The sequence below is a fragment of the Musa acuminata genome, chromosome BXJ2-1, assembly GCF_036884655.1.
Source record: "Musa acuminata AAA Group cultivar baxijiao chromosome BXJ2-1, Cavendish_Baxijiao_AAA, whole genome shotgun sequence".
In the NCBI taxonomy this organism is placed as follows: domain Eukaryota; kingdom Viridiplantae; phylum Streptophyta; class Magnoliopsida; order Zingiberales; family Musaceae; genus Musa; species Musa acuminata.
This window is the reverse complement of record NC_088338.1, coordinates 7,602,844-7,627,984: the sequence shown is the minus strand read 5'-3', so window position 1 is coordinate 7,627,984 and position 25,141 is coordinate 7,602,844. Positions and strand designations below refer to the sequence as shown.

The following is a 25,141-nucleotide window of genomic DNA, read 5'->3' as shown; positions in this document are numbered from 1 at the left end:
ATCATGAGAAGTTAACTATTGTTTAATATTGTCAGACAAATTTTGTAGTCTGAATATATGGTCTGACTATAAGTAGCTTTCCACCTGCTCTATCATTTTGGCTCTCTGTTCATTTGTATATAGGCCTCTTATACGGATCATAGGAGACCGCTTTCCTTGGCAAGTGAAAGCAGCCATATTGTCAACTTTGTCCATCATGATTAGCAAAGGTGGGATGGCCCTTAAGCCTTTTCTTCCACAGCTTCAAACTACATTCATAAAATGCCTGCAAGATAGTGCAAGGTCAGTGTCCTTTATTATTTATTTCATTCACTATTTAATCGTTTCTTTTCTGCTTAAACCATTAATTCATATGAAATGCAGGACAGTACGCACAAGTTCTGCACTTGCCTTGGGAAAGCTTAGTGCGCTCAGCACCCGAGTGGACCCTTTAGTTAACGATCTTCTATCAACTTTACAGGTAACTGTCGTCCATGTTGCAGACATCTGAACTGACTTTTCAGTCACTTTGTCATAACTATATTATTATTCAGATATCAGATGGCGGTATCAGGGAAGCAGTGTTGGCTGCCCTTAAAGGTGTTGTTAAGCATGCTGGGAAAAGTGTGAGTGGTGCAGTCAGGCTTCGAGCATGCACTCTAGTCAGAGACATGTTACAGCTTGATGATGATGAAGTGCGAAGTTCGGCAGCAAAAGTGATGGGAATAATATCTCAGGTGCAACTATCTACCGTTGTTTGTTTGTTTGTTTGTTTGGGACTTCTATCTGAATTACATGGGAACTACCCTATCCTAAATTGCATAGGATATTTCAACCATTACTAGGGAGTAAGATTTAGAGTATGCAGTTAATTTCTTCATTCTAAAATGGATATCATATAATTGAATGCTTTATCAAAGATTTACTTTTTTTTAATGGCCTTATGGTTTTTCTTAAATTCTTTCCTTAGATGTACATTTGAGTTACTTTTTATTTTCTGTTATTACTCTCACCTGATATGCAATTTTCTCTTATTGTAGTACATGGAAGAAACTGAGTTCCTAGATCTGCTACAAGTACTTTCTGATTTGAGTACATCACAGATGTGGTTCATCAGACATGGTTCATTGCTCACCTTCTCTTCCATGTCTTTGTACAATCCATCCATGATATGCCAGAGTACACTTTTGTCATCTCTTATAGATACTTTTAGAGTTTCTTTGAAAGATGATAAGGTACGTAATAGGCACAATGATATATCTTAATAAATTACAAAATCATGCTTAGCTTAATCTTTGTTTGTTCATGACAACAGTTCCCAATTCGTGAAGCTGCAAACAAGACGATGGGAAGATTACTTTGTTATCAGGCCCAGAAGGAAGGAAGTACTAGTTCACAACTAGTCCAATTACTTGTTTCAGCTTTGCAAGATGACTCCAGTGAGGTCAGAAGAAGATCCCTATCCGGTATAAAAGCATTTGCAAAGGTTTGCACACTCTAGTTTGTCTTAGTTTCCATCTTAGAATCCTGTCAAGTTTTCAGTTTTCTCATTATGTGGATGTTGGAAACAGGTAAATCCTGCAGCAGTTGCAACATATATTTCGACTTTGGGCCCAGCAATCGCAGATTGTTTAAAGGATGGAAGTACCCCTGTTCGACTTGCTGCTGAGCGTTGTGCCCTGCATGTTTTTCAATTAACAAAAGGTTCTCTCTATTACATATTCCTTTGGTATAATGCTTCTGTGGTCATTTTTGATGTCTTTGACCTTTTATAAGAATTTAGTAGTAGTAACATGACTGGATGTTGTACAGGCATTTTCTTTCTCAGGACAATCTGTTCCACTGGTCTGTCATACTGAAATTTGCCAAATTAAGCCAATGTCTATTTTATTTTCTTCTCATTTTATAATTTGTGGCTTCTGAAATTTACACTGATAAATTGCAAGATATGACATCTCATCAAGATTTGATGAGCCTGCAATGAGGTAGATGGAAGGTGATGTATTCATAGGCAAGAGCTAGTTAATGTATAATGATCAGGACTTTCATGTTATTCAAGCAAATCATTTCTAAGCTTGTTAACTTGCCATCTTTGAACTTGTCTCCTTTGAAAAAAAGTATCAAATGAAGAGATACTGTGATACTGTGCTTTCTTATTTCCTGACCTTGACAACCCTACTATTTCTGATATAATTTCCTCTCGAGGAACTAAAATTTTCTTTGAATTATTTCAAGTTGTGAATAAGTTCAGTCTAGTTATGTTACTTTTTGTGGATAGTGCTCTCTGACTGTGAATGATCATCTTTTATAGGTGGTGATAATATTCAGGCGGCACAGAGATATATCACTGGTTTAGATGCTAGGAGAATAGCAAAGCTTTCTGAAAACAGGTAGTTTATTATGGATCTCCTTGTAAGTGGCTTTCATGCATGTTTTACTAACCAAATTACAAATTATGATCATGGGTTCTACTAACTTTACCCAGACAACTATCATGCAATAAATTCACAAAGCTGAGTTTCGTTTTGACACATTTTATTTCTTCAGCAAATTTTATTTTCATAGATTTTAGAGTAAATGACTCTTGTGCTCGTATTGGCAATTGCAATTGCATCACCTCATTGAAGCTTTAGCATGTATTTTTTCTTGTTGCCTAAGTTTTCAATTGTAATGTGCAGTGATGAAAGTGAGAATAGTGATGATGACACGTCAAAAACATGAGACACGTCTGACATGGGATTTTGTTTCGTTGTATTTGTGGGATCCATTTACACAATGCCAATCGAGGATTTTGTCTGCCGCTTACGATTCAGGAGATGTGTCTGCGGTGTAAAACCATTGTTGCTTGGTGGAATACGTGCTACCAGACACCAAGGTGGATACAAATTTGCGACAAGGGTATACTATTCTTTCCATCATTTTTGTTCAGTATCAATCTTCTATAGCAGCATTGCAAAACTGTCATTGTGAAATGTTGACGCGACCATCAAGTTAGCTTGCATTTGAATGAGTTGTCTGTCTATTGCAAATATCTGAACAACCCGTTGTCGGTTGTTCCGACAAATTTTGACACATCAAGGGTGTAATTTTTCTACTCCATGTGGGGACAAGTTCCTGTTTTGTTTTTCAACTGTAATTTGCACCATCAGAAATGATGTCTCGACCATCTCCTATAATTCAAGTTCAAGATCTCAGTAACATGAGAAGGTTGTTACTTATGTCAGAATTCAGATGCATTTCGTAAGCTCATTTTTTTCTCTTCAAGAATCTTCATCTGTAATCGTACTAATCCTGAGCTGTGATTATGATCATGCAAGACATGAGAGCATTTCTCTTGTATAGTTTTGGGCTTTTTCTAAATGTAGTCCTTTCTAACCAAATATAAAGGACATCTCGGAAGGCGAAAGGAACTTGCTATGTTAGAGCCTGAATGAGCGGGTTGGTGTAAATGTCTGCAGAAAAGAAGGTCGACGACGGCGAATAGGGGTCCAAAGCGAAGGACAAGAAGCTAACAGCCTCCAACAAATTACCGAGTCACGATTCTTGAAGAGGCAGCGCTGCAACCACTTCTTGAACTAGTAATTAATACGTGTGACGTCACAACATCAGCTAAATGCACTATACATGTGAATAATTCTGCGAGTTCAATGAATAATCTTCTCATGTAAACCACAAAACCATGCGTGCATATATTCACATACGATGGGAGCTTTGTAATGGAATCCCAACAAGACTTACCACCTACCATTTTCGTAGTCATATGCCATGTCTGCGTCAAGAAAAAGGAGGCAGTGGCCCATCTCCAATCCCGTAAAAGCCGTATTGGAATCCCTCTTCAATTTGGCAACCTTCATTTCCGTCAAATTTTCTTTTCCTAACGTGGCTGACATGTTGTTCATGCTTGTCGTTGTCCGAATTCGAAATCGAGCACTTTGTATACCCTTTTTGATCCGATAAGTCACTGATTTGTATTATTTGGATTAATTCCTCAAAATCAAAATACACGAGCTTCTCGTTTGGGCAGTTGACAAAACGTCTCAGTCTTGACCATTTACATACAATTTTGTTGATTGTTTTCTTCAAAGCCATTCTTTAAGTACAAGGTGGTAGGCTGGCGTACCACATTTCATTACCTTACGTGTCATATGACGACCCCACACATCCTGCATGGCCCATGCAAATATATCTCGTTGCGCCAACGTTGGCTACGTGCATCACAACCATGGGTTGACAACACGAATCCGACGTTCCACGGAATCACCATGTCGTATCCTCGCTATACGCCCATCACCGGTTCGACTGATGAATCGGACGGCTGTGATCGATTGATTAGGTACATCTTCTGCGGCTCAACACTCGACCCCCGCAACAGATGAGAGTCTCAGACTTCTTGACTCTCGATACAGCGCGCCGGCCGCCGGCTCTTCCCCGCCTATAAATACCGACCCCCCTCCTCCTCCCCAAACCAGATCAGCCCCCCCCCCCCGCCTTGCTCCTCGCCCTTGATGCCATACCTCTCTCCTCTCTTCCTCCACCGTAACCCGATCCCCTTCCCGCTCTCGCGCTCGCCCTCGATCCGCTCCCGAATCTGCACCCAGAGGCGGAATCGACCGGATATCTGTTTCGCTCGGGCGGTTCCGTCGGTCGCCCTGCCGGATCTGAGAGGCCCGCCCCGGAGATCGTCCTTCGTGAGGTGCTGCGTGGTGGATCGGTCGCCCCCTTCGCCGGTGCTACCATGGCAACTGCCGCGGGTGAGGGCTCCGCGGCCAGGAGGTTCTGGATCGGCTCCAAGAAGGAGTCCGTCTTTGCGTCGTATACTCCGTTCATGGTGTGCCTGGCGGCAGGGAAGCTGGACATGGACACCTTCCGCAATTTCATTGCCCAGGATGTGTTCTTCCTCAGGGCGTTTTCTCACGCGTGAGTCGCACCCCTCTTGGAGTTTGTTCTTCAAATCTTGATTGATGCCGCATTTCTTGAATCACTAGCTTCCAGCTTTCTCGCTGCTCATATGGTCGAATGCTTTTTAGAGTCATGCGTAAAGGATTCTTGTTTGTGTTTCTTGGTGACCTTTTAGCTATGAGATGGCCGAAGAATGTTCCGATGATGACGATGCCAAGGCAGCAATCAATGAGCTGAGGAAAGCCGTTCTTGATAAACTTAAAGTCTACGATTCTGTAGTTCAGGTAAGATCTCGGACATTCTTGCTCTTGATTTCGTTTAGTTCTCGACCCATATTATCCCTTTTGGCAGTAGATCTTCTTTATTTGATTTCTACATAGCTTTTTAGGTACATTGTTGGTTCTTTCAGTTTCGGTGTATCTTTCTCTATGAAACAATTTCTGCTCAAAATACATAATTCATTTTTAGATATACTCTTATATGTCAATTGTTGACATATATATAGCATCACTGCTAATGATAGATTCTACCAAACAGGACCAACAAAACTGATCAGATGGAATTGGATACTATGCTTTTGGGTTATAAAACCTTTTATTGAATTTTAATTGTTGTCATTCGCTTGTCTCTCAGGAATATCAGTTTAATGTGTGCAATTGTACCAAAGGTTCCTTCCAGTTCTACCACAAGATGCATACTGTTACTAGTTAAATATGCTACAATGTAGGCTGGTGGTATTTGTCACCTTCTTTCAACCATTCATTTGATTTCCAATGGTTGATTTACATTCCATAGTTTTTTATTTATACATTTAAGGGTTATGTTTGAAGATAGATATATGCTTTTGAGTCGAATTTTGCTTAGCTGTTTGAAAATGCTCTTAGTGGTTAACAATTTCACTCACCTAAGATTTACACTTGGCTCGATACCTATTTTTTTATTTTCTTGTGCTTTATCTGCTTCACTTAAAGTTGAAAAAGAGATCCATGTAGCCAAATACGGATGATTTTCTCTTGAGCAAAAGTGGATGTTAAATTTGTTCTGTTGCATATTATCTTTCCCGTTTTCTCTCTGTTATTTTTGTGAAGTGCATTTTATCAATTTGTCGTGTGAATCCCTTATATTTACACAGTTATCTAAGAGAACAAGTTATGCAGGAATGGGGAATTGATCCCACCAAAGAGATAATTCCCAATCCTGCAACACTGAAGTACACAGAGTTCCTGCTTGCAACAGCTGATGGTAAAATTGAAGGAGGGAAAGGTGCTGGAAAGATAGTCACTCCCTTTGAGAAGACGAAAGTTGCTGCCTATACAGTAGGTGCGATGACCCCATGCATCAGGCTTTATGCATTTTTGGGCAAAGAGCTTCAGTTTCATATGCAGTATGAGGGAAATGGTCACCCTTACAAGAAGTGGGTAGACACTTATTCCTCTGCAAGTTTTGAGGTATCTTCATATTTAAAGCAATTGACATATCTTTGTCCTTTTCATCTTTTTATAAATCCCTTCAACGGTGTTACTTCGAGCATGTACAAGTTGGATTTCTTTTTGTAGTTGTTGCTTTTTCTTCTCTTCTTTCTATTATTCAGGCACGTGCTTCGCAAATAGAAGAGTTGCTGGACAAACTGAGTGTTTCGTTGACTGGTGAGGAGCTAGAAATCATAGAAAAGCTTTACCACCGAGCGATGGAACTTGAAATTGAATTTTACAATGCTCAGCCAATTGTCCAACCGGTGGTGGTGCCATTCACAAAACTGCATGAGGCGGCTAATCACCTGGCTTTTTTTTCTGATTTTGACTTGACATGCACTGTGCTCGATTCCTCTGCTATATTAGCAGAGATCGCAATTTTAAGCGCATTCAAGGCTGGTCAGAGTGGGACTGATAATCTGAGTGCTCAAAGGTTACCATCAGACATGAGGAACTCCTGGGATGCTCTCTCTAGGCAATATACCGAGGAGCATGAGCAATGCATAGAAAGCTTACTTCCATCAGAACAAGGTATCACGAGATTTTGCTTTTAACAGCAATTTCAGTTGTTAAGATGATTAGATAACTCCAAATATTTTGAATGGAGATAATATTTAAAGAAGTTACAGATGCTAATTCTTACATAGCTTTAATTACTTGTTCACATGCAGCAAAGGCATTTGATTATGAAAGCCTATGCAAAAACCTTGAGCAGCTCTCCAATTTTGAAAAACGAACAAATTGTAGGGTTATTGAGTCAGGGTTGCTAAAGGGAATACATCTAGAAGACATAAAAAAGGCCGGGGAGCGTTTGGTTCTCCAGGATGGCTGTAGAGAATTTTTCCAGAAGGTTATAAAGATAAAAGAAAAACTGAATGTAGATTGCCATATACTATCATACTGTTGGTGTGCAGACCTCATAAGATCAGCCTTTTCCTCGGGTAAATTCTTTTCCTTGTGTTTCCCTTGTGATTTCTGTGAACCACTTGTTAAAATTTGCTTCTTGATCTTTTTTGTCCTTGATTTAATGTTTTCAGATAAGAAGTAATGTGAATGTCACAACTTTATAGTTTAATAATTATGATCTTTCATGTTTTTTGTAAGGACCATAGATTGACTAAATTCTTAATTTCGGTGCTGTTTATGATCAGTTTATCTGTTCTTTTTCTTAATTCTTTCCTAAGGAAGGAGTTAAAATCTTCGCCTAACCTTTTTTAATAGACTGTATCAAAATTTGTAAAAATATACTATATATTGTATCTTTTCTGTGGGCTTAAGTGTCTCTTTGTGTGCGCTATGGCTTCTGGCATATAGGTTGTAATTATGACCCCCGACTATGATCACCTTATGCTTTAGCTATAGTTTATATTGTTTGAGACTTGTAGTTTCAGACGAGTCAAGCAAAGGATTTTCAGAAACATGGAACATTTTATAGGGTTACTCTCCCCTCCTCAATGATTAGAAAACTGTAGCATGAAAATTCCTTGGTGATCCCTCTAGGACTTTTACCAGTGACAAATTGTTGACATGATTGAACTCAAGGGTGTTAGGTGATGATAATGCTATAGTGGTAATTTTTCTCCATGATGCTGTGGCAAAGTCATCTGAAATTGACTGTGTGATTGAGCTAATCATTTTGTACGAGGTTGCTCTGCTGCAAAAAGCTTTCACTGATGATTATTTTTGCTCCATGATGCTGTGGCAAAGCTAGCCATCTGAAGCTATCCTTGGTTTGTTCAGTAGGTTGTACAGATGATTTGAGCATACACTCGAATGAATTTGACTACGAGGAATCGGTTTCAACGGGTGAAATTGTCAGAACAATGGAGTCTCCCATGGACAAGGTTAAGACATTCAGAAGCATCTTAGCTAACCTTAGCAGTGAAAAGAAACATTTGTCTGTCTACATTGGGGATTCGGTGGGTGATTTGCTGTGCTTGCTGGAAGCAGATGTCGGTATTGTGATTGGATCGAGCATAAGCTTGAGGAGAGTTGGGGAGCAATTTGGTGTATCCTTTGTTCCGCTGTTTCCAGGTTTGATAAGGAAACAAAGGGAGGTTCCATCGGAGGACTCCCTTGTCTGGAATGGGTTGTCCGGGGTTCTATACACAGCATCAAGCTGGACAGAGATACATGCTTTTCTTTTCGGAGCATAAGTTTTTTCCAGATGGCTCCTTGTTTCTTGTTGCTTTTCTTTGTGAATGCGCATTACATCAATGCATGGCTAGTTTTCTAGTGCCGCAGGTGAATACTCCTTCCTATTTCCCCTTCCGGTTGCTCGATCGAAAGCGGAGTTGCTGCAGGCTCAGGTACTTGAAATCCCTCCTAATATATTTCTTGTTCCATCTTTTACATAATTAGTTAATGATGGAAGGCTTTTGTTTTCCATAATTCGCAGGCATTTGTGTCATTTTAGATCTGACAGAGGGATGACGGTCAAGTTTCAGTTTGTGCATGTATTCTTTTCTCCATAATTTTTGGGTCAAAAGAATAATGTTTCAAGACATGATTTTAGAATAGGGTATTCGATCTGAGAGTGTGCCGCCTGCTTAAGATTTGCGGATACATCATAAGATTCGTGTAAAGCCTCTCTCCCTTGTAAAAGACCGAAGACGTTGGAGATGCCTATTTGAGTCCTTTAGCTGCAGCAACTGTTGCGATTCTCAGTGTACCTGTAATTCTTTTCTGTAAATTCTGATGATCATACTTGGAGGTTCAGTTGGGCACTATTTTACTCGATGCTGCGACACGTGAATCCGACTAAATAATACGACTCACTCATGAACTCAAAACACATATGCAAAAGGTTGTCTACCTGATCTTATCACATTATCATGGACTAATGTTGAATTGATGAAAAACATAACACCTGACATCATGTTGAAAATGATGAGTAAAAATATAAATTTTTTTATTTTTAATAATTTTATCGATAAAAAGTAATTTTAACACATTCTATGTTAGAAATAAAAGAAATATTAAAAATATCTTTTTATCACGTGTTATCACTTTCATATCGATAGATAGATGTAGGTGTCACATGTTATTATTATTTTTATGTTAGGACAAATGAAATTATTTATTTTATGTTAAAAATTAAATGAATCTTAATATAAATTTTTTAAGTATAAAAATTATGATACTAAGTATAAAAAATATACCTTATGATGTGAACGTTAGGTGCCCATTTTCTCGCAAGTGCCCGAGACACCAAAGTCAGCTCATCGGGGATGATAGTATGTTATCTACTATAGAGCATTAAGTTTCCCATAACGAAAACACTAGTCACTTAAGAAGGGAGGCGTAAATCATATCGTTCTCCCATTATCATCAGTTTCTGATGCTGTCGCAGTCGTGAGTAACATAAGTTTTTCTTATCTGCAATCGATCGACCCATAGGGAGAGAGAGAGAGGTTGGCCAATCATTAAAGCTGTCTTATTAGTGAAATGAATTCACGGTGGAGTATAATGCAGCTATAAGTACGGCTGTACACCTTCAGCTCTACATTAATTAGTACAATATCTGGCGGCTGGTAAGGCTGCTACAGCAATCATTCTCTCATCAACAGCTAATCAAGTGGACCGGAATCAAGATTCCGTCGTCGTCGTCGTCAACCTCGCTCGAACAGCTACTCCTGCTGCAGAAGGCCCCAACTCTCATCATGGAGACTGAAGCAGGACAACAGATAGTTAATTACTTGAATCTTTCGCGTGTGATGAATCAGTGCTCCGTGCAGCTTCAAGAACTCTTCACGTGTTACTGTCCCTACCCAAAAAAATAAATACTTGAGACCCAACACTTGCTTTCCTCGTGATTACGCCCTGTGTTTCCCATGCCTTTCGATTCCTCTCTTCGTTGGATTTACCTAATGTTGGTGATGAAATCTCACTCACCTCGTCTGCTTATAATCACAATTTCAATGTACGATTCGATCACAAACACAGTGGTTAAAGTTATATAAATGATCCAATCAAATCTACTCCATCGCTATCATATATATATATATATATATATATATATATATATATATATATTCCCTTCGACAGGATAATATTTGTATTGAGAATTTTATGATATATTATTAAAATTTTATCAACTAAATTAACTGATATCTCGAAAATTTTATTGGATAAGATTTCGAACCCATCACTATAAGACCGAAATATATCAAACGAGGTTTCGTAAATGGATCTACTATATTATCATCAAATCAATATTTAAGGTGTAAGAAATATTGGTTGATGTTTTTAAACTTCAATGTTTCGTAGTTCAATTTGGTATATCAAATCCTTAACTTTTGATAAGTAGGTTCGATAAATCCTTAATTTTTAATAAATCTTTTTAGAATTATTAAAATATATAATAAAAAATATAAAATTAAGAGAATAGTCCAACATCTATATGGATGAATGAAAAGAATCTACAATATATAATAGATTTGACACATAACCTAATGAATATGAATTTTTGAATTGAGTTAGTATCAAATATGATGCAGATTAATCGTATAACGTTAGTAACATGGATTGATGGGTATACATTGTTTTTATTTTTCTGTGTGAATATAGTAAATGAGGAAGTGGTTATGCATGAATTTTATCAAGTTTTCCAATACCTTCTCATCATCTTTACCAACCAAGCAAAGCAAGTAGATTCCATATCTTCGTAGCAAGTCATTAATTTTATTGAAGGAAATTCTTTATTCTGTTGAAAAAAATTCTTTCATAATCTGTATAAATAGGAGAGGGACATGTTAATGTATTCAAGCTAAAGATTCTTCAATAATTCTTCTTATCTTCTATTCTCTTCAACAATTATAGCACATTTTGTCTGTGACTATTTAAATCATATCACACAAAAAAAAAAACTAATTACATATGATATTTTATTATTTTCCAAAAAAGGATTTCTCAAATAAGCCCCATTTGCTATTTTCAGCTTTAATTAAAATGTGCATTAAACCATTTAGAACAAACACTTACTAGGAAAAAAAACCAACGAATACATCAAACCTCATATCGAGAATTCAAACCCCCTCTCCCATACATGCCATTGTTGTTCATTCAACGTAATGTTTTCCGCACACACATATAAATGCATCCAATTACACTTCCGTTCAAATTACTAATCCTTTATTCTGCAAATACATCGCTCTTGGAGCTTTTAACCCCAATTATCACAAAGACTTGCATTGATGTGTATACCACCATTTAATATACATGTATATTGCCAAATATATACCGATCATACATGCATTGAGTTAATTTAGGTAAATAACCAGATCTCATATCATTACGTGTGATGGAAAAGAACAAAAGTATATACATATATATATATATATATATATATATATATATATATTATTATTAGTTTACTGTGCAGCGGTCTCAATCGAGACCAGAGTATAAATCCAAAAGTAATAATTAATTTGCCCTCGCATCGGTTTTCCTCGCAGCCTCTCTCACACAAACACGTCTTTCTCTGTCTACACAACAGTTGAGAGTGGTACTGGGAACCGTGTACAAGCGAAGTCGTGCGAGCACAGCGAGGCGGTGGGAAGGAGGCGCAAACGTCGGGGTCGGGCGTCCGGCGGGACAGAGCAAGGCCGGAGCTTACGACGAAGGAGGATGACGGTAGTGTGGTTAGTCGTGGGCCTCTGAGATCAGCTCACTTAACCTTTTCCCCATTTTTATTCTCCCTTTTCTCGGGTTGGATTCCGCTGATGTACTCCGTACTCGCTTTTTCGCACTCTTCCATCCCTTTCGGACCCCGATCTCGATCCTTGGAGCTCGGTTGATCGCGGTCCGTGGTGGAGTGCAGCTCTCCGAGGTGGATTTTGGCGTTGGATTTTGTTTCCTCAGCTCAAAGTTGGAGTTTTTTTTTTGTGAATCTCCTCGTGTCCTTTGCGTCGCCACTGTTCCGTAATAGTTTGGTTGATTGATTGATTGATGTGCCTTGTGGAACGAATTGGATTTCTGATGATTCTTTTTTGCTTTGATTTCCACCTAATACGCCTGCCATGGTTTGGTTTCGTCTAAAGATCGGAGCCTTTTTTTAGCGCTCAACCCAATCTGGGGTCAGCTTCTTCTGTTCTCCACTGGAAATTCTCCTGCAATTAAGGTTCCATCCACAATGACTTTGCTGAAGTGACTTCTTCCCCCTTTTTCTTTCTCAGGAAATGCCACCTTTTACTGTGAAGATCCAACATGTGTAGTGTTCTTTCCTCCCTCTTCTTGATGTGTTCTTTTTGTTTTTGTTTCCTTCCACCATGTGCTCTTCTCTTTGCTTCACGTCTACTTTTTTTTCGCATTTACCGCTCGACTTTATGTTTGCTTCCTTTTCTTTCGATTTTTGGTTCCATAGATCGAACATGGCATCTATTGCTAGTCTGCTCCCACCTTCTGCTTTTTCTTGAAATCTGTATCCGGAGACAGCTTTTAAGGGAATCTGCTTGCAAAGTTGTGGTGCTCATTTTTCGAGTTAAAATTCGAGGTTTTTTTTCCTTTATGGTGTTGTACTCGTGATTCAATGATGGAATCTTCGGTCATAAATGCAAAATCTTTGCTGTATAATGCTGCATTGGCGTTGAATGCCTGCTGCCATCTCTCCCCCTTCCATTTATGCTGATTCTTGCTTCCTTCTCATAGTCCGGAGAGGAGTCTTTCTCACGCCTGTGACATGATGTTGTTCTCTGTGGCCTCGGCCTTGGTTGGTGATCTTAAGTTCTTGGATTTTAGCTCTATGATGAGGATAGTTTGAAGACCGTAATTATGTCATCCCTGTTTCCTTCTCAGGTTACTCGTTGAATGATTTCCGGAGCAGGAAAGAGATGGATCTGCCGGATTCTCTTCCAGGTTGTATGGGTAGGATGATTGGCTTATTTGACTTGACTGCCGGCATGACCAAAACCAAACTACTCACCGAGAAACCACACATGGATGGTAATTTTTCTTGCTTCTTCATCCTAAACAATAATTTATTTTCTAGCTTGTTCGGTTGTTCTTGGTCATCCCATCAACATATCCAAACAACCATCGGTGTGCTCGATTCTTTCAGGTGTTGGTGCCATCATATCATGCTTCTGCGCTCTTTTGTTGCAGATTTTGTTCCTCCGAACTATTTCCTTTCCTTTATAATTGCTTACGAATCGAGCTCATCAAATATTTGATTTGTTCTTTGATGATGCTGATCTAGTATACCTATTCCATATTCCAGCTGCTCTTGGATCTGCAGTCGGTAGGAATTGTTCTGATGCGGTAAAGAAGCCAATATATCCTGCTGTAGCCGAGACGCAGGACAAACAAGTAAGCATTCTCGGGAAATCTATTTAGACGAATTCAAGAAATATTCTTTTTTGTGATTCTTCAGTCTGATTTGTGTTTCGCAGCTGATAGTAAATGAACAGAGGAGCGGTTCCTCGAACAAGAACTCAGGCCGAACCCCGATTAAGATGCTATTATCCCAGGAGATGCAGGGCGATGCAGAGCCGAGACAGAAGCCACCGAGTGTTGTTGCAAGATTAATGGGGCTTGAATCCTTCCCGGTGCAGCGATCAGTCGCAACCAGTAGAAAATTCAGAAGCAAGGGCGGTTTGCGTGATAGTTCAACGGGAGAACTTCGACACCTGAAAGATGACTTTGTTGACCATTCCATGGCGTATGAGAGTCGATCTTTCGCTCATGAAAAGAAGGATTACAGAGATGTTTATGAGATACAGCAACAACCATCAAAGAATGTTTGGGTCAAAGATCAATCTCCGGTGAAGGCGAGGCATGATGAGAACTCGTATCAGAAGAGGATGGACCTTGTTCGGCAGAAGTTCACCGAAGCAAAACGCTTGGCCACCGACGAAAAGCTTCTTGATTCGAAGGAGTTCCAAGATGCAGTTGAGGTTCTGAATTCAAATAGAGATCTATTTCTTCAATTTCTGGATGAGCCAAACTCGCTGTTCACGAAACAACGTCTCTTTGATCTCCAGAGCATCTCTCTTCCTTCTCCTCAGAGAACACGTATAACTGTGCTGAAACCTTCGACTGCCATGGAGGAAAGAAGTGACAGAAGCATGGGGCGAGAGTTGCTTGCAGATTCTGGTGAAAGTGTAGGAAGAGCTAATAAGCACCATTGGAGCCCTGGTTTCTCCGAGCCAAACGTTCATAAACCTCAACCAACGAGGATAGTCGTCTTAAAGCCTAGCCCTGGAAAGTTTGACGACACAAACACCAGATTCACGGATGGGGGAGTTTCTAGCGGAGCTCTGGTGACCGATGAATTGGTAGGCTCTAGAGAAGTAGCCAAGGAGATCACTCGTCAGATGCGGGAAAGTCTGAGTAGCAACAGGGACGAAGCCTTGTTGTCATCGGTACTGTCAAATGGATATATCGGGGACGAGAGCTCATCCCATAGGTCGGCAAGTGAGTTCATGGAAGATGAGGTTGGCTGTCTAAGCGGCTCTGAGATTGCAACCCCGGCGACGGACTATTCTTGGGATTGCACCAATAAGATTGGTAGTCCTTTCTCAGCCTCATCTCTTACTCGAGCATCTCATTCTCCTGAATCATCAGTTATTACAGAAGCTAAGAAACGGATGTCGGAGAGGTGGGCTTCTGTCGCATCGAATGAAAATAGTCAAGATCGATTCCAATTACAGAGGACCTTAAGCACCTTAGGAGAGATGCTTTCCATTCCCGAGTTAAAGAAGGAAGGAAGCAAAGAGGAGATTTCGCTTCTTGATAGCAAGTTATTTACCGGAGAAGATGATCCGAAAGTGCTCTCTGCATTCGAGTGTACATCTGGAACAACAAAGGATGAACATCCTGTGGAGAGTTCCTGCAGGAACTTATCGAGATCAAAGTCTGCCCCAAATTCTTCTTCAGCTTGTGAATTTGGTGAGTCGAATACGGAGATCTCAAGTTCCTCGTTCGGCAAACCCATTGATCAGACAGAGGTTCCAAAGTCACGTGGGAGGTCATCTTTCAGGGATAAGGTCTCTGGTTTTTTCTTCTCCAGAAGCAAGAAACCATGCGGAGAGAAGCCTGCTCGATCTCCCCTAGTGTCTGATGATAGACTACGATCCATCAGTTCCGATCTAGGTGGTAAAACAAATGATGATTTGTCACGGTCCGTCGATGATGATCTCTCGCAGCCCAAGCTAGGTAGCCCTGATAAAATGCCTCAAGGATCTACAAAGGTGACACCATCTCTCGAGGTAACAACACATTTGCCTCTTCCTTACTTCGTAGTTCTACACTGCTGTATTGCTTACAATGTGGGAATCAGTAGCCACGAATTGATCATCTCTTCTCATTCTATTTAAACAGCTTAAGCTTGAAGATTAGATAAGATTAATCCTTTCCTTTCACTCGTGGAATTGGTTTGTACATAATCTGCAGGCTGCTCATTCTCTCCAGAAACCTGCGATACATGGAACCCTCACTCAGAATCAAGATCGGTACAGCCAAATTCCAGTCTTCGAAGCACCATTAGCAGATGGTTTGTCTCAGTCACCCGGAAACAACATGGCTGAACGTCCACGTAAGTGTCATCTACCTTCTCCTACCCGTACATTGACAGGTTCTCTCGAGTAACCACTTTGTCCTTCACCTATCTCTTCAGAGGCGCTCTCTCGATCCCCACCCATCGAGTCGGTCGTTCGTTCCTTGTCACGGAGCACCTCCTGCTCGGATGCAGCATCGGCAAAGCACTTCAACTCCCGCATGATGTTCTCCGAGGCGGAGAGAGAACATGAGCAACTTGTCTTTGTCCACGAGCTGATGGCATCTGCTGGAATGGACAGCAGGGAGAGCGTGATGTTCGGCGGATGGCATTCGATCGACAGCCCTTTGAATCCGTTGTTACTGTACGAGTATCTGCACGTGGACGAGGAGGAAGGGAAGTGCAGGGAGAGGCGATCAGGCCGCAGGCTCCTCTTCGACGCCGTGAACGCAGCACTGCTCGATCTCAGCCAAGCCGCACTACGCGCTGCGTATCCGTGGAACGGACCGCGCCATGATGCTCGGAAGAATGACAAAGTGGGGGGTTCCGCGGCCGACCAAGTGTGGGCGTTGGTGAGGAATGCGTTGTCGAGTGAGAAGCGTGTACCAACGGAATCCGCCAGCGCAGCGGTGGAGAGGTTGGTGAGGAAGGAGGTGGCGGGCAGGCAATGGGCCGAATCGAGCTGGTTGGAGGTGTGCGAATTCAGCAAGGAAATTGGTGGGAAGCTGTTGGAGGAGTTGGTGGAAGAGACACTCTCAGAATTATCTCGCCACTGATCGAGCTAAGATTTATCCCATTGCTCACAACATTAAGTTCTAATGTGCGTCGATTGTTTAATATCAGTAGACATTCTTCTATTCACTTCACAGACTTCACCCGTTCAAAGCAAAATCACCTTTTTGACTGTCTTATTGTACGCTCTGATTGGCGATCAGTTCCCGGAAACAAAGTTCATCTGAATCCGAGTCTGCGGCTGTCGACGGACTTCAATGCAAGACAGCAGCCGTCTCGTTTGCAGCGAAGAAAACAACAACTGCAGCGAGGGCGATCTGACAAAAGTGGGAGTCCTGGGCGAAGAAGGACGAGCCACTGCGGTGGGGTTGCGTCCCATTTACGAGCTATCACTTCATCGCAAGTAAAATAGCATTATCATCTTGGGGATTCGATCCGGAGGTTAAGAGGAACAAAAGCTGGGATTCCCGGAACCCCACCGTACCGCAGTCACTGATGGCTCATTATTTATGGTGCGTGGGGGCATGCGAAGCAGGAGAGAGAGCATCTCGGCGTCATGGAAGAAGCGTTCAAAAGGACCTCTGTTGATGCTGGCCAAGTTGGCCTTGTTATTGCAGTGTGACCCCACGATGCAGCAGCAAAAAGCTGGCACCATCTGGCTTTGCTGCCGAGCTTCCTGCTTTCGATTCGTTGTGTTGCTGTGGCTGCACAGGGCATGGCAGTTCTAACATCGCTCATCATCTCTCTCGGTGGAACAGGAAATTGTCATTGATGAGGCCCATACGAATACAGGCCCCCATCCGGCCCATCTCTAAATTGGGCCGGGAATCGATTGGCCTCCCCACCACCTCACCGACGGTGTGTGCAAACCGTTCTCATTCCCGATTCTCTCGCACAAATCCGAGAACTCTTTATGCTTCACAGTGATCAGATCAAACGAAACAAAAGAGTGCCACTTCAGTTATGGAAGCTCGAATAATACCCAACTGTAGTACTAATGATATATAATAAATCAAATATTAACATAAAAAAATATTATAAGAGTTTTCTATTCTTTCTGTTGTTTGTGCATTGACATTTTCCGGTGAGAATTTTCTGGATGCGTTTCCCCGTTTCCCTCCCGTCAACCCAACATCCGTATAAAGTTGGACTTACGAATGCAATTCCCTCCTCCCATCCCGAGTAAGGGATTTGGCGATTCTTCTGTGTGTGTGTCTCTCTCTCTCTTTCTCTCTACCTGCGGGCGACGAAGCCAAGGGCGTCGATCGATCCATCGATCCCGTGATGGGTTCCGGCGATCTCCTGGACGTCGAGCCCCTCGAGCTCAAATTCCCTTGTAAGTTTCCCCTTTTCCTCCCCTCCGTTCGTTTCGATTGCTTCTTCCCCACGCCTATTTTGACATCTGCCGCCCGAGGGTTTCCGTTTGATGATGAAATTGTGGTGTTTTATTCGTTTTCCGGGCGGTTTCTGCGATTCGGGAAGTCGAATTGAATAAGCAGATCTCCTGCTCGCTGCAGCTATCGAACAAGACGGAGGACTTTCTCGCTTTCAAGGTGTTGACCGTGTGAATTTCGTGTTTCTCTTGAAGTTTTGATTGGATCCGGCAGGAATTGAGGAAAGAGCTCATATTTAGTAGATGTTTTATTTCTCTTCTTGGTTTAGGTCAAGACGACGAATCCGAGGAAGTACTGTGTTCGGCCCAATGTTGGGATCATTTTGCCTCGATCCACATGCGATGTTGTTGGTACTTTGTTCTCGTCCAGTTTTGCTAAATCTCCTTTCTTTCTCGGGAAGAAAATTTCCTTTCTGTTAGGTGATTCGATTTCTGATTTTGCTACAGTTACGATGCAAGCGCAGCGGGAGGCTCCTTCAGATATGCAGTGCAAGGACAAATTTCTGCTTCAGAGTATTGCCACCAGCTCCACCACTACTTTGAACGACATAACCCAAGAGATGGTGCCGCCTCTTAATCTTTCTCGTATTGGTTCCATACAAACGACGAATTGTGGTCTTCTGTGCTCGATGTAGATGCTAACTATCTACCTTTTTTGCTATATTTTTCAGTTCTCAAAGGAGCCAGGCAAAACAGTGGATGAGGTCAAGATACAAGTTGCGTATGTTTCGTCACCTCAGCCACCTTCTAATGTTTATGAGCAATCTGAGGACGGAGGCACTTCACCTGACCCCTTCAGTTCGGACAAGGTTAGCATGATTTTAAGAGAATATGCTACAGTGAGTTTTTTTTGTGGGGGGGGGGGGGGGGTGTGTGGGTGGGGAGGGGGGTCCCTGGAAGGGATCGAAGGGGTTTATTAACTTGATTACTCGCATCTGAGTAGGCATCAGGGCAACAACAAAAAGAGCCCGAAGAAAAGGTTAGTGTCGAGGATTTAATGCTTTAATTGATCACAATTTATCTGAAAATTCCCATCAGCTGTTGAATCCTCTAGAACTAGGAAATCATAAATGCTGACAAACTTCAGCGTAACTTGCAGCCTGCAAAATTTCCCTCTTTTTCTTTCTGTTTGAAAATGAGTAGCTCGTTTTTCTTTAGTTTCTAGTATTTGTATCTCCTTCCCGTTTTGTTCATCTTCCTGTCATTCCATGGAAGCTTAAATACATGTGGCATTTCCTTTCTGCAAGCCACATGCATATAAACTTGCTATATTGGGAATTGCTCCTTTTAGCATGTGGACTTAGTTTAACTAAAAACCATTGATGCTATTATCAGGATATATATATATATATATATATATATATATATATATATATATATATATATATACACACACACACACACACACACAAACATAGTATATATGTATGTATATATATGTATTTTATATGTATATACATATATGTGTATGTGTGTGTGTGTGCATGCTCACATGCACGTGTGTTTCTACAAGTTCTCTGAAATCTCCAACTCTGAGACAGCCTTCCATTCATAGAATGTTGTCACATTCAACTATTTTCTGCATTGATCAGAATATTGGAAGTTTTTCTTTGGTTGGATGTGTTTAAATTGCTACCAGAAGGTATACTTTTCACACACCATCTAGACTTCCAATCTTCATGGCTTCTACTCTTAATTAGTTTGCATTGTTTAGGGATTTTGTGGCACTTCAGAGGTTGAACATACATTTAACAATTGATCAGAAAATTGTCAGATTTTCATGGGTGTGTTATTAAATGAGTTAACCATAGTTGACCTCATAATGATGTTAACAGATTTGATTAGTGTGATTCGATTAAGACAATCCTATAATTGTCCTAAATGAGTTTAGTGATCCCAAGTGATGATACATGAAATCAACTACTGCTGAAATAACACACATGTAGGTTAGAAGCATAAGATAGCATCAAGTGTGGGATTGACAACTGATAGACTTGGATTTTGTAGCTATCAGAACCATAAAACTGTGATGGTATGAAATTAAAGGAAGCTTCGAGCTTCGTAAGTGGTGGCTGGAAGTGGTTTTTTTTTTCATCTCTTGAAGACCGAAAGTGACTGTTAATAACTTTTTGAAAACAGTCCATAACACATTATAGTAGCGAGAATAAAGTTTAGAATCTATGACAATCTAGGGTGCTTAGCCAAATGGTTGGTTTTAACTATGATCCTATTTGGGACAAGGAGAACAAATTAAATATTTAATAAAATCAATAAAGTAATGCAAATTTCAGTTCTAAAGTAATTTGGTTTTAGATTTGTCTAAAATTAGGTTCAATAATAAACTAGTCAGTGTCCTCATGGTGTTCTTTCAAAAAATTTCAGGCATTTTGAAGTATGTTTGAATCACTTATTTTTCCATCTATAGAAGGACCAAACCTTGTATTTTTGGCATATGCAGAGTTGCTTGATTAAAAACACATTTTGATGTTTCTATGTCAATTTTTGGTGTCTTCAAGGATGTAAATCCTCCTTTAGCTGGGATTAAGGCTAGTTCATGTGTTACTGACGTTGTGTTGAACAGTGACCGTCTACAGTAAAAAAATTTGCATTATATATATATATATATTTTATTTGTCACCACCCTCTTCATCATCAATTCTCTCTTTTATCTTTACCCATAGTATATCCTCATTCTCTTTTCTCTAGTTTCAGCCCCAAACCTAGGACTCTTGTTCCTTTGGTTGCTTTCTTTAGCATATACCACCTAGAGCCTGCTAAAACTCTTATCGCAGCAGGTCTTTTTGTTGTTTCTTAAATCTGGACATCAATCATATAATCCGATCTGTAATTGGTTCTAATTGTAGGTTTATTTGTGTACGTATTAAGGGGAATGTCAAATTGTCAGTTTGTACTGAAGAAAGCTTGTGTTAATCTGGCTCTTTCTAGTATGTTATTCTCCTCTGTGTACTACTTTTCTCCTCAGTTTTCTACTGCAGTTATACAACAGAATGTCATTGTAGCATCTTCTGCTGCAGTTAAACTAACTTAGGTTGGCTCTTGCTAGAGGCAACAAAATTCTGTTCACTTTTATCATCTCTTACGCCCTTAGTTTACTTCTCTCCGCAAGGTTACATCAGAAACCAGCTGAATGACCCGTAATTGTTTGATGCATTTTATTGTGTCAGTAGATGGAAGCATTCCGTCCTGTAAAGTCACTTCTTGGTTGTATAAAATTGTGAAAGCATTATCTTTTTTTTTTCTTTTCAATTTCAATTCCAGGCTATGGCTTTGATATCAAGGTTGACCGAGGAGAAGAATTCTGCTTTGCAACAGAACAGTAAGCTTCGCCAGGAAGTGGTAAGAATCTTGTTGTGACTTATGTCATTATTTGGACTACTTCAACTGGATTCTGCTTTCCTACCTTGGATATATTGCATCCTAACATTGGGAAAGGACCAATGGACTTATCTTGTTCTCGTCATAGTGTTATACATTGGCCTTTCTTGATTTCCATTGAAGCTAATGTTCAACTACATGTTGAAAACTATTGTAGTTTTGGTTTAATCCTTTGTTGAACACTATTTTAGCTCCTCTATGCCTTTAATGCTTATCCACAAAACTGTCAGGCTGCTGATTGATCACTGAACAATCTTTTGACAATCATAGTCTTTTCATTGTTTTCTTGCTTTGGGTTCAACTTCATTTTGGCACATAAGCCACTCCGAGTGCTTCACTGAATATGCCTTACATTTGTTGTGCCACTAACTTTCTAGATGCAATATTGTAACACTTGTTATAGCAGTATACATTAGATGACATTTGTTTTATTTAGATAGATATCTGATGGCATATTTCTTGTATAACAATGTGTAAACAATTGGGTATCAGTCTGAGCTACTACACGGCCTGCAACTTGATGTCTTCTTTTTCTTCCCCCGAAGTATCTAATGGTTTCATATTCATATTGCAGGAGCTTATGAGGCGAGAAATTGGCAAACGGCGAGGAGGATTCTCCTTCATGTCTCTGGTGCTAATTGCTCTTCTGGCTGTCCTCGTGGGCTATCTCGTGAAGAAATAATTTTTTCTTGGGGTCGTTGCTTCGAGCCAACTCGTAGAAGAGAGAGAGAGAGGGGGTGTGGAATCGTTTTCGAGTCGACTATTTTACCTCTTTGTAGATTTTGTAACACACTCATTAAAGGTTGATATGTTTTCTGGTTATTTTCGTGTACTCGAGTGATTTTATAGTCTCCGAGTCCGTGTTGTATTGTCGAGTGTTTATTTGAAGCCTTTGAAATATGTACTCGAGTCGAGTGTTTTAAGCTGAAAGTTGTGTCATTGCCACTGAAGAATCAAAGACAATAATCTAAACAAAATATAATACCACTAAAGATCATGGAAAGTGGAAACATTATCGTCACATACTTGTCTCCTGTGATGCATAACTCGAAACAGACGTGCAAAGATCAATGTAAACCCAGTGAAGTACCTCGGCGGCAGCGTGACCGCAACACAGATCAGAGGTCAAGCTTTTGTTGCAGGTCCCAGAGAGCCTCGGCGGATCGCTGAAGGCGGCCTGCCTCCTCGTCGGTGAGTTGGATGTTGGCTACGCTGAGAATGCCGCTGCGGCCGAGCTGCGCCGGAAGGCTAAGGAACACCTCGCGGTCGTCGGGAATGCCGTAGAATCCCTTGGCGAGCAGAGAAACCGGGTGGATTCGGTGTTGGTCGCGGAGAAGGGATCGGGCGAGGCTCGCCACCGAGTAGCCGATGGCCCAGGACGTGTAGCCTTTGAGGCGGATGACCTCGTACGCGCTGTCCACCACCGCCTTCCTGATCCGCTCCAGCACTCCTTGCTCGATTGCCGCCACATCCTTGGTGAATTGGCTCAGTATTGGCACTCCCCCCACGCTTATGCTCGACCACAGCGCCACAGAGCTGTCTCCGTGCTCCCCCACCATGTATGCCTGCCAAAACATGAGAGATTTGAGGTACGAGCATAAGAGATCTAAGCCTTATCGGGAGATTCGGCAGCTGTTTCTTGGTTCACCGGAACAGTAGAGATGGATCCTAATCACGAACCTGGACATCTTGAGCGTTGACCTCGAGGTGGTCGGCGAGCAGGAACCTGAAGCGCGAGGAATCGAGATTGGTGCCGGATCCGATCACCCGATTGGGAGGGAAGCCGGACAGCTTCCACGCGATGTACGTCAACACGTCCACCGGATTCGACACCACCAGCAGCAGCGCCCCCGGGGAGTACCGGGCGAGCGGCGGCACGATCTCCTTGAACAGGGACAGGTTGCGCTGGAGGAGGTTGAGGCGCGTCTCCCCGGGGATCTGCCGGGCGCCCGCCGTGATGATGCAGAGGTCGGAGTCGACCGTCACCGCGTAGTCCGGCGACGCCAGGATCCGGGTGCGGGGGAGGAAGGCGGCGGCGTGCTGCAGATCCAGCATCTCCCCCCGGAGCTTGTCGGGCTTGGCGTCCACCAGCGCCAGCTCGTCCGTCAGGTCCTGCGTCAGGATCGTCTGCGCGATGGCCATGCCGACGTTCCCGGCGCCGATCACGGAGATCTTCGTGTGGCGCTTCGTCGGGGAGGGCGGTGCCGCCTGTTGGATCGGGCGGAACAGAGCCCGGTGGACATCATCAGCGAAGCCGAGCTCGGTCAGAGACGACACCTTCTTCATCTTCTCAGACTGTGAACGGATAGATACAAGAGATCGGTGATCTGCCTTGGCTCCTGCGAAGCCCACTTTATAGGCAGAGAGGGAAACGAAGTGATTTTGGGGACGAAGCAGCCATGAGATCGAAACCGTGCCCTTCGAATAAGGGACATATCCATGAAAGTTCCCAAAAGTTCTATGCCATTGGACTCCAATAGAGAGACCTGCCAAAGCTGAAAATAAACCAATGAGCTACTGGCAAGTCAGAGAAAGCTGTGGAAAGGGCCAGACACATATCTGTGCTCTCCACGAGGTCTCGTGCCATTGGTTCTGTTTCGTGCTTCTGTGGATGCCGACGACACCCAAACTAAGCTGAGACGACGTGAGTGGGTTGAGGCAGCCAGCAGGAAGGTCAGATGGACTGGTTGACCGTCCAAGTTGGGACTTCGGGACAAGGTCCGAAATCTATTGGCGTTGCGGTCTCTGGTTTTCCCGTCGTCTTCTTCATATGGCAACCAATACACTCGTTTCTTGCGACACAAGCAGACAGAGTGCTCCCCCCCCCCCCCCTCTCTCTCTCTCTCTCTCTCACTCTCTATAAGGCCAATCGACGGCAAGTACTAAACGGCACGTGGATCAATCCAATGGAGCATTGAGCATATTTAGGGGGGAAAACACTGCTTAGATCCACTTAATCGATCACTCGAAGGTACAGAGATTATTAATACTTCGTGTCTCCGTTTGATTTCAGAGAGATAATATTCATAGTTAGCACATAAATCAATGCTAATTGAATGCATAGTATCTTTTTCTTTGGGGCTAAGGAATAGACGATTAAGATGAGAATCGAACTCAGACTCTTATAATTAATGGTTAAAATTTATATCAATTAATCTAACCAATATAGTAATAGGGAATGAATAATTAAGGCAGATGCAGCGTGCAGTGGACGGATTAAACGTGATAGATGCGTCGAGGAACCAAAACCCCTGCCAGCTAGCCAGCTTAGTAGTTCATTCTTGAAAGCACAAAACTACAGCCAAAACAGTAACAGTGGATCGATGTCGGCAGGAGTTCACGGGTGAACTCCACACATGCTTTCCTTTGTTTGCCCGTGTCTCCTAAGTGCAAGAAACGCTGGTTTTCAGCAGTAGCCACCGTTGGTGTAAACAACTTCAAGCCGTGGTCTCGGGGCCGTCGCGACTTAGTTCGGATCCGGATGATAGGGGATCTCCCTAGGACGTCTCCCGAGACCATCGAGACGACTGATTGCGTTGGCCCGATCAAGACGAGGTCGTCGTTTCCACTGGGAGAGAACTTCTCAACAAGACGTTGGATGTAATGCTTATGTGTGTCCGTGTCTTTTGGCATGTTCATGCCCTGTACAGAATGTAAAGGGGCGGCCGAAGGCTTATAAGTCCCATTTTAGTTGGGTTGGTGGCCTCTTTAGGCTTGTAAATAAAGGTTGTGTCATGTGGACACGTGAGAGAGCTTTTCGGTCTGTAATGGACCATT

General features: G+C 41.9%; 5 protein-coding genes across 13 annotated transcripts in view; 4 read left to right on the top strand and 1 right to left on the bottom strand.

Moving 5' to 3' along the window:
- The window catches only part of LOC135598717 (protein ILITYHIA-like), a 38,599-nt gene extending 35,402 nt beyond the window's left edge, over positions 1 to 3,197 (top strand). The window contains exons 53-60 of one of the 2 annotated variants that reach the window (XM_065092960.1): positions 124 to 282; positions 364 to 460; positions 534 to 716; positions 1,020 to 1,214; positions 1,295 to 1,465; positions 1,551 to 1,683; positions 2,291 to 2,369; positions 2,658 to 3,197. In XM_065092960.1, coding sequence (XP_064949032.1) covers positions 124 to 282; positions 364 to 460; positions 534 to 716; positions 1,020 to 1,214; positions 1,295 to 1,465; positions 1,551 to 1,683; positions 2,291 to 2,369; positions 2,658 to 2,700 — 1,060 coding nt within the window. In that variant the 3' untranslated portion in view covers positions 2,701 to 3,197. Of the gene's footprint in view, positions 1 to 123; positions 283 to 363; positions 461 to 533; positions 717 to 1,019; positions 1,215 to 1,294; positions 1,466 to 1,550; positions 1,684 to 2,290; positions 2,370 to 2,657 lie in introns of those variants that run through there. The other variant, XR_010481677.1, reaches the window with a different exon arrangement.
- Positions 3,198 to 4,440: 1,243 nt separating this feature from the next.
- Positions 4,441 to 9,068, top strand: LOC135584588 (bifunctional TH2 protein, mitochondrial-like). Of its 4 annotated transcripts, none has more exons than XM_065092957.1 (7): positions 4,442 to 4,896; positions 5,054 to 5,162; positions 6,036 to 6,326; positions 6,470 to 6,881; positions 7,022 to 7,291; positions 8,094 to 8,659; positions 8,749 to 9,068. In XM_065092957.1, exons 1-6 carry the CDS (start codon positions 4,715 to 4,717, stop codon positions 8,504 to 8,506), a joined length of 1,677 nt encoding a protein of 558 aa, XP_064949029.1. In that variant the 5' UTR covers positions 4,442 to 4,714; the 3' UTR covers positions 8,507 to 8,659; positions 8,749 to 9,068. The 4 variants fall into 4 exon arrangements, with proteins under 4 accessions (XP_018676642.2, XP_064949029.1, XP_064949030.1 ...); XM_065092956.1 differs by having other exon boundaries at positions 4,443 to 4,896; positions 8,091 to 8,659; XM_018821097.2 differs by lacking the exon at positions 7,022 to 7,291 and having other exon boundaries at positions 4,441 to 4,896.
- A 2,739-nt stretch (positions 9,069 to 11,807) lies between these two features.
- LOC135584585 (uncharacterized) lies at positions 11,808 to 16,704 on the top strand. Of its 4 annotated transcripts, none has more exons than XM_065092952.1 (7): positions 11,808 to 11,992; positions 12,999 to 13,059; positions 13,146 to 13,292; positions 13,567 to 13,655; positions 13,739 to 15,556; positions 15,759 to 15,882; positions 15,964 to 16,704. In XM_065092952.1, exons 3-7 carry the CDS (start codon positions 13,181 to 13,183, stop codon positions 16,617 to 16,619), a joined length of 2,799 nt encoding a protein of 932 aa, XP_064949024.1. In that variant the 5' UTR covers positions 11,808 to 11,992; positions 12,999 to 13,059; positions 13,146 to 13,180; the 3' UTR covers positions 16,620 to 16,704. The 4 variants fall into 4 exon arrangements, with proteins under 4 accessions (XP_064949024.1, XP_064949021.1, XP_064949023.1 ...); XM_065092949.1 differs by having other exon boundaries at positions 15,741 to 15,882; XM_065092950.1 differs by lacking the exon at positions 11,808 to 11,992 and adding an exon at positions 12,058 to 12,180 and having other exon boundaries at positions 15,741 to 15,882.
- A 1,026-nt stretch (positions 16,705 to 17,730) lies between these two features.
- LOC135598715 (vesicle-associated protein 1-1-like) lies at positions 17,731 to 22,264 on the top strand. Of its 2 annotated transcripts, XM_065092954.1 has the most exons (8): positions 17,731 to 17,911; positions 18,058 to 18,128; positions 18,238 to 18,319; positions 18,416 to 18,531; positions 18,640 to 18,777; positions 18,912 to 18,947; positions 21,248 to 21,325; positions 21,939 to 22,264. In XM_065092954.1, the coding sequence occupies exons 1-8, from the start codon at positions 17,860 to 17,862 to the stop codon at positions 22,044 to 22,046; spliced, it is 681 nt and encodes a 226-aa protein (XP_064949026.1). In that variant the 5' UTR covers positions 17,731 to 17,859; the 3' UTR covers positions 22,047 to 22,264. The 2 variants fall into 2 exon arrangements, with proteins under 2 accessions (XP_064949026.1, XP_064949027.1); XM_065092955.1 differs by lacking the exon at positions 18,912 to 18,947 and having other exon boundaries at positions 17,733 to 17,911.
- A 68-nt stretch (positions 22,265 to 22,332) lies between these two features.
- Positions 22,333 to 24,046, bottom strand: LOC135598714 (L-lactate dehydrogenase A-like). Its single transcript, XM_065092953.1, has 2 exons — positions 23,045 to 24,046; positions 22,333 to 22,929 (listed from the first exon to the last, which is right to left on the bottom strand). The coding sequence occupies exons 1-2, from the start codon at positions 23,648 to 23,650 to the stop codon at positions 22,483 to 22,485; spliced, it is 1,053 nt and encodes a 350-aa protein (XP_064949025.1). The 5' UTR covers positions 23,651 to 24,046; the 3' UTR covers positions 22,333 to 22,482.
- Between the last annotated feature and the right edge of the window lie 1,095 nt (positions 24,047 to 25,141).